We start from the raw sequence: 7,895 nt of genomic DNA, 5'->3' as shown, positions 1-7,895 counted from the left end.
CTCCGCCCTCGCTCCCTCCTCCAGCCGCCAGTAGGGGCGGACTCCGCGGTACCCAGAGTCTCAGGCCCCACCGGAGCACGGAGAGTCCCAGGGCCGGCCGGGACCTGAACGGCGTCGGGGTGCCAATGGCTAGCTCCAGCTGCCCCGCTCCCCGCGGGTGCCGCTGCCTTCCCGGAGCTTCTCTCGCATGGCTGGGGACAGTACTGCTACTTCTCACCGACTGGGTGCTGCTCCGGACCGCACTGCCCCGCATATTCTCTCTGCTGGTGCCCACCGCGCTGCCGCTGCTCCGGGTCTGGGCGGTGGGCCTGAGCCGGTGGGCCGTGCTCTGGCTGGGGGCCTGCGGGGTCCTCAGGGCAACAGTTGGCTCCAAGAGCGAAAACGCAGGTGCCCAGGGCTGGCTGGCTGCTTTGGAGCCATTAGCTGCGGCACTGGGCTTGGCCCTGCCAGGACTTGCCTTGTTCCGAGAGTTGATCTCGTGGGGAGCTCCAGGGGCCGCGGATAGCACCAGGCTGCTGCACTGGGGAAGTCACCCTAGCGCCTTCGTCGTCAGTTATGCAGCGGCACTGCCTGCAGCAGCCCTGTGGCACAAACTCGGGAGCCTCTGGGTGACCGGCGGTCAGGGCGTCTCTGGAGACCCTGTGCGTCGGCTTCTAGGCTGCCTGGGCTCGGAGATGCGCCGCCTCTCGCTGTTTTTGGTCCTGGTGATCCTCTCCTCTCTTGGTAAGGGGAACGCAGGGCAAGAGGGGAGGACACAAGGGGACTGGGACAGGAACCAAAGGTAATTGTCAGTAAGGGAGAGTAGCGTGGGTTCTGGGAAATGTGGAGCAGGGGAAGGAATCCTAGCATGGGTCTTGGAACACCACTTCAGTGTAGAAGAAACGGCATTGGACTGGCGGGGGCCAGAAGTTCCAGGCTCGATTATTGGCCGGGTCTTGATTCTCTGGGCCACGCCGGAGGCGGGGAAATCCTTTGCTCTGGGGCCAAAGGGCGGGGCATCCTCATCTCTAACAGGAGGCTTTTCTACTTCATGATCTCCAGCCTTCCTAATAAAATCCTGAAAGTTCTGGTAGAGCAACCACAGGGTAGTAAGTTCCAGGGCAGCTTATTTCGGTTCGGGATTGAGACGTCAGTGTTTCCTTTCTGCTGATGCCCTCCAGGATAATGGTGAGGGGGAGGAGGCGTGGTGGGACCAGTCTGACTGGAACTGACCTACCTAGACTTAGTATTTGTGCGTGACCTGTCTTCTCTTTCTTCAGGGGAGATGGCCATTCCATTCTTTACGGGCCGCATCACTGACTGGATTCTACAAGATGGCTCAGCCGATACCTTCACTCGAAACTTAACTCTCATGTCCATTCTCACCATAGCCAGGTCTGGGGGCTGAAAATGGGGCACCCTGCAAATGAGGGAGTTGGAAATTGGGGTTGCTGTCCAACATGCACTTATATGGGGATACCTGGACCTTCAGTCTGTTCCCTGAACACACCCTGACCCCCTTTTTTTTCCGGGTTCTTTCTAGTGCAGTGCTGGAGTTCATAGGTGACGGGATCTATAACAACACCATGGGCCACGTGCACAGCCACTTGCAGGGAGAGGTGTTTGGGGCTGTCCTGCGCCAGGAGACAGAGTTTTTCCAACAGAACCAAACAGGTTTCTCCTGAAACTCTTTCATTATACACCATGTACTGTTTATATCCTCATACATCTGCCTTGATCTCCCCCCTCCCTGCTCTCTCTCTGTCTCTCTCTCTCTGTGTCTCTCTCTCTCTCTGTCTCACACACATACACATATTGTTCTTTCTCATTCTTGATATACCCTCTCTCTCTCTCACACACACACACCCCCCTCCCACACACACACATTGTTCTTTCTCATTCTTGATATACCTCAGGAGCAAAATATCGTCCTCCTTGCCTTAAGAAAAACTAGAGTTTTCATCTAGCATTTTCTCGTAAATCTATTCCTATGTGTCCTTAGATAAAAACCATAGAATTTCAAACCTGGAAATTTTGAGGTCATAGAGACCAACTGCCTCATCTGACAGAGAAGGAAACTGAGGCCAAGATCCTAAATGCAAAACTGCACAGTTGCATATGGCTAGAGACACACTTGGGGTTAGAACCCTGGTCTCTTGAGTGCTCCAGAGACTTCAGCATGCTTTCTAGCAGCACTAGAAACTGCACAGTTACATATGGCTAGAGACGCACCTGGGGTTAGAACCTTAGTCCCAGTGAGTGCTCCACAGCCTTTGGCATGCTTTCTAGCAGCACCCTCCTCCTCCGTCTCTGTTATGTGACCAGTTTAAGCTCTTCCTGCCTGTGTGTATAGCATGGAGCATACAGGTTCTTTAGGGAACAGAAAGCTTTCAGGAAAATGGAAATTCACATGGGCATCAATGACTTTACAATTAAAATGAAGGTCTTGGGTCAGGTCTTTCCTCTTTAACACTTACCCTTCCCGCACTGAGATTTGCAGACCTCTGCAGAACCCTAACATTGTTTCCTGCAGCCTCCTTAGAACCCCATGTTGATGCCCTGACCCTGGCAGCCTGGCTCATTGTTAGTTCCTCTCATCACTTGGAACCTGTCTGATTCACCTCACTCTTTTCTCCCCAACCCTGCAGGTAACATCACGTCTCGGGTAACAGAAGACACTTCCACCCTGAGTGATGCTCTGAGTGAGAATCTGAGCTTATTTCTGTGGTACCTGGTGCGAGGCCTATGTCTCTTGGGGATCATGCTCTGGGGGTCAGTGTCCCTCACCATGGTCACCCTGGTCACCCTGCCTCTGCTTTTCCTTCTGCCCAAGAAGGTGGGAAAATGGTACCAGGTATGTTCATGGAGTTGGCCTGCTCTACACAGACCCTCATCTCCCAGACTTGGCACACTCAGTTCCTCTCACATTGCTTTCAGTCCAACTTTCCTGGTGCCCTTACTGATTCTCCATCTTCATGGAACGCCCTGTCCCTCTGGTCCATGTTCCCAGGTTGCTCAACATTAATCTTCATACTCTCTGGGTCTTGTTTTCTAGCTTCTGCCCACAATCTGTCTTTAAGAATTTGATCCCCAACCCATTCTGAGTCATTTTCCTCTTCCTTGTATTTCTTTAGTATCTACGGGGCATAGCTGTGTCTCTTTCTCTTTTCTCCCTTTTCTCTGCCTCTTCTCACCTTTAATTTCCAAACAGGTAACTCAAGTGTTTGTGTCCCTGATGGTTTGCCAACCCGTGTGACATCTCTTGTCCATGTCTCCACAGTTGCTGGCAGTGCAGGTGCGGGAATCTCTGGCAAAGTCCAGCCAGGTGGCCATTGAGGCTCTGTCGGCCATGCCTACAGTTCGAAGCTTTGCCAACGAGGAGGGTGAAGTCCAGAAGTTTAGGGAAAAGCTGCAAGAAATAAAGACACTCAACCAGAAGGAGGCTCTGGCCTATGCAGTCAACTCCTGGACCACTAGTGTGAGCACCTGAAGATGAATACCCGTTCCCTTGTCCTTAAGATGCTGTAACTCCATTCCCATTCCTATGACCCTGCTCCCACTCCTCCTTTACTGGGAAATGGTTGGAAATACCGGGTTTCACCATGTTAGCCAGGATGGTCTCAATCTCCTGATCCACCCGCTTTGTCCTCCAAAAGTGTTGGGATCACCGGCGTGAGCCACCATGCCCGGCCGACTGTTTCCTCATTTTTCAATAATGGAGTGATATACCCTTCTTTATAGGGCTCTTGATGTACTAGCTGACATCACATGAATGAAAGCCTCTTGCGAAGAGTAAAATGCTCCCCAGACAAGGTGATGGTGGTGATGGTGGTGAAGATAACCATGACTTCCATGATGTGCATTGAGTCAGACTCCATGGGGTCTCTGGTTCATTCTCCTGTCTACCTGTTGAGCCTATCGATGTCACTTGGGAGAAGGGGACTTGATGTTTCCTTTATGTTAATGACTGTGGTTCTTTGTGTCTCCTCCAGATTTCTCTACCTCAGTCCCTTTTTTTCTCTGGTCTCTATAGATTTCAGGCATGCTGCTGAAGGTGGGAATCCTCTACATCGGTGGGCAGCTGGTGACCAGCGGGGCTGTAAGCAGTGGGAACCTTGTCACATTTGTTCTCTACCAGATGCAGTTCACCGTGGCTGTGGAGGTGAGGTCCTTCCACCTTCACTCCCCAGTGTGATTCCTTACTCTGGCCCAGCACCATCTGTGTGATTTCTTTCCACTCTTTACCCTTCTCACTTCACATAATGCTGGCAAGCAGACTAGATCTCCCACCTCACTTTCACTATTCTTACCTCCCTCTAGGTACTGCTTTCCGTCTACCCCAGAGTACAGAAGGCTGTGGGCTCCTCAGAGAAAATATTTGAGTACCTGGACCGCACCCCTCGCTGCCCACCCAGCGGTCTGTTGACTCCCTTACACTTGGAAGGCCTTGTCCAGTTCCAAGATGTCTCCTTTGCCTACCCAAACCGTCCAGATGTCTTAGTGCTACAGGTACAACCTACCACTCCCTGTATTCCACTGGCCCCAACTGTAATTCTGCCATCCTACATTTTCTTCCTGCCTTCAGCCTGCTTACTGCCAAGCATATATCCTTCCTAACCCTTTAAAGGTAATGGTAAGCATCGTCTGTTCCATAAATCTTCCCCAAACTCAAGAACCCAGTTTGGGCTTCCAAAGAGAATGGGAGAAGAGATTTCAAAGCAAGTGCTCTCACATTCCAAGGAATTGCTGCAGGAAAATCTGTGTCTTCGGTCTTCCATCTTTCCTTCTCCTTTGTAATTTGGAATGTGATTTTTCCATTTCCTGGTGGTATCTGACATCAAGTGTGTGGCATAGTGGTGCTGGGTGTCTGCCCTTGTCTTTGCCACATCTTCTATCACTACTCCTTGGGGAGGCATCATCACCCAGACAGAGATCTGTGCATGTGGGAGGATAGGAGTTGCTATATTTCCCTGTTTTTCTTCTGGGGTGAGACATCATGCTATGTAACAAGGCAATAACACTCTCAAGGTTAGAGGCCTTGGTAGCCTCTTATTATATGCTTCTCTGGCCTCTAGGGGCTGACATTCACCCTACGCCCTGGCGAGGTGACGGCGCTGGTGGGACCCAATGGGTCTGGGAAGAGCACAGTGGCTGCCCTGCTGCAGAATCTGTACCAGCCCACCGGGGGACAGCTGCTGTTGGATGGGAAGCCACTTCCCCAGTATGAGCACCGCTACCTGCACAAGCAGGTATGCAAGAAGGTGGCATGAAGGAAGGCAGGGAGCATCAAATAAGAAGAGCATTCGTACTGAGCACTCTGAAAGGGGGGTTAGGGAATGATAAGAAACCTTGGGTGGAGATGGTGGTGTGGTCAGGAGGGAGATAGTATGATTTTGTGACATGTTCTCAATAAAGATTTTGAGTCTTCGATCTCCAGATAACCATATTCCCGTGTGCCTTGTTCTGTGACTCTTCATCATATTTCATCTCAGGTGGCTGCAGTGGGACAAGAGCCACAGGTATTTGGAAGAAGTCTTCAAGAAAATATTGCCTATGGCCTGACCCAGAAGCCAACTATGGAGGAAATCACAGCTGCTGCAATAAAGTCTGGGGCCCATAGTTTCATCTCTGGACTCCCTCGGGGCTATGACACAGGTACTCTCTCCACTCATCTCACCACCCAGCCATCTTTACCTTTGCTGAAACCCTTTATCCTTCAGTTCCTCCTGACTCATGGACATCAATTTGAAGTTGTAAGATCGTGCTCCTATGGCTTCTCCATCCTGACATCCTCAGGATTCTGTTCACCCTCCCAGAATCTCCCCTATCCAGCTACAACTGTCAGATTTTGGTGTGTGTGAGTGCGTGAATGCATGAGTGTGTCTGTGTGCATGTGCGTGTGTGTACATGCACGCACACATATGGCTATACAGTTCTCATCTTGGCCCTTTGCTCTGCAGAGGTAGGCGAGGCTGGAAGCCAGCTGTCCGGGGGTCAGCGACAGGCGGTGGCGTTGGCCCGAGCATTGATCCGGAAACCATGTGTACTTATCCTGGATGATGCCACCAGTGCCCTGGATGCAAACAGCCAGTTACGGGTGAGGCAGTCATCTTCTTAATGCCTATATCCCACCGCATCTTGCTTCTTTTATACATCTTCCATTAGTTTTACTAACATCATAATTATACAAACCAGTCCGTGCAATTCTCAGTTCCCAAATCCAGTTCCATTGGATGCCTCCCCAAGGAGTAGAGATAGAAGACAAGGCAAAGACAAGACACCTAGAACCAGTTAAAAGAGACTATCTACTAACTACAGACTGAATTTCTTTCTTTCTTGTTTTTTTTTTGGACAATATCTCACTCTGTTGCCCAAGATGGAGCGCAGTGGCACAATCTTGGCTCACTGCAGCCTCAACCTCCTGGGCTCAAGTGATTCTCCCCTCAGCCTCCCGAGTAGTTGGGACTACAGACATATGCCACTATGCCTGGTTGACTGTTGTATTTTTAGTAGAGATGGGGTTTCACCATGTTGCCCATGCATGAGTGTGTCTGTGTGCATGTGCGTGTGTGTGTGTGTGTGTGTGTACATGGCCTTGAATTCCTGAGCTCAGGTAGTCTGCCCACCTCAGCCTCCTAAAGGGCTGGGGTTATAGGTGTGAGCCACCGAGCTCAGTCCTGTAGACTGAATTTCTAAAGCAAAACATAACGAAAAGACCATCATCATAATATTATTTAAAATATTTTTTTTGTACAGACAGGGTCCCACTATGTTGCCCAGGCTGGCCGTGAACTCCTGGGCTCAAGTGATCTTCCCACCTTGACCTCCCAAAGTGCTAGGATTATAGGCATGAGCCACTGGGCCCAGCCCATCCTAATCATATTAATATTAATTAAGCTAGTCTCTTTACACACAATGTCACTGATTTATTCATTAGGAATCCTTCTGAGCTAGGCATTTATCATCATTCTACAGATGACAAAATGGAGGCTAAAAGAGATTGAATAAGCTGCTCATATAGAGGTCATATAGCTTTTGAGTGGTGCAGCCTTGACCCAAATTCGGGTCTGCCTGACTTGAAGGCTCACCTCTTTACTACTAAGTTATATTTCCTTAAAATCTAATATAAAAATTCCAATTCCATGGGTAGAGAAGAGGACTATTCAATAGTCTTTATTCTTCTGTCATGTGTTTCACTCTAGGACTCTCACTTTTATCCCACTTTTGCACCCTTCATTTAAAACAGTTCTTAATGAAACAAAGGGTTTGCAGAGAAGTACTCAGAATGGGAAACGTTGGTGTCCTTCCCAGCTCTGACGGTCCGATGTCTTTCCTCAGGTGGAGCAGCTCCTGTATGAAAGCCCTGAGCGGTACTCTCGCTCAGTGCTTCTCATCACCCAGCACCTCAGCCTGGTGGAGCAGGCTGACCACATCCTCTTTCTGGAAGGAGGCGCTATCCGGGAGGGGGGAACCCACCAGCAGCTCATGGAGAAAAAGGGGTGCTACTGGGCCATGGTACAGGCTCCTGCAGATGCTCCAGAATGAAAGCCTTCTCAGATCTGCGGACTCCATCTCCCTCCCTTTTCTTCTCTCTGTGGTGGAGAACCACAGCTGCAGAGTAGGCAGCTGCCTCTAGGAGGAGTTACTTGAAATTTGCTTTGAGTGTGTTACCTCCTTTCCAAGCTCCTCGTGATAATGCAGACTTCCTGGAGGACAAACACAGGATTTGTAATTCCTTAGTGTAACTGGGTTTAGAGCCAGGGTTGATGCTTTGGTGTGGCCAGCACTTCGAAAACTGAGAAATGTTCAGAATGTACAGAAAGATGATCAGCTATTGTCAATAGGACTGAAGGCGTATGCTGGCCCATAAACACCCTGTAGGTTCTTGATATTTATAATAAAATTGGTGTTTTGTA

At 50.0% G+C, this 7,895-nt stretch overlaps 1 protein-coding gene across 2 annotated transcripts; it reads left to right on the top strand.

The window, feature by feature from the left end:
• Positions 1 to 6: 6 nt before the first annotated feature.
• Positions 7 to 7,895, top strand: TAP1 (transporter 1, ATP-binding cassette, sub-family B (MDR/TAP)). 2 transcript variants are annotated; one of them, XM_011944812.1, is made up of 11 exons: positions 7 to 723; positions 1,260 to 1,374; positions 1,523 to 1,653; positions 2,628 to 2,833; positions 3,260 to 3,457; positions 4,013 to 4,141; positions 4,300 to 4,488; positions 5,055 to 5,228; positions 5,472 to 5,634; positions 5,940 to 6,081; positions 7,324 to 7,895. In XM_011944812.1, exons 1-11 carry the CDS (start codon positions 126 to 128, stop codon positions 7,613 to 7,615), a joined length of 2,337 nt encoding a protein of 778 aa, XP_011800202.1. In that variant the 5' UTR covers positions 7 to 125; the 3' UTR covers positions 7,616 to 7,895. The 2 variants fall into 2 exon arrangements, with proteins under 2 accessions (XP_011800202.1, XP_011800203.1); XM_011944813.1 differs by lacking the exon at positions 7 to 723 and adding an exon at positions 975 to 1,167 and having other exon boundaries at positions 5,940 to 6,076; positions 7,318 to 7,895.

The sequence above is a fragment of the Colobus angolensis genome, unplaced genomic scaffold (assembly GCF_000951035.1).
Source record: "Colobus angolensis palliatus isolate OR3802 unplaced genomic scaffold, Cang.pa_1.0 Scaffold236, whole genome shotgun sequence".
In the NCBI taxonomy this organism is placed as follows: domain Eukaryota; kingdom Metazoa; phylum Chordata; class Mammalia; order Primates; family Cercopithecidae; genus Colobus; species Colobus angolensis.
Note: the sequence above shows the minus strand (reverse complement) of the source record. Positions and strands in the feature narration are given on the sequence as shown.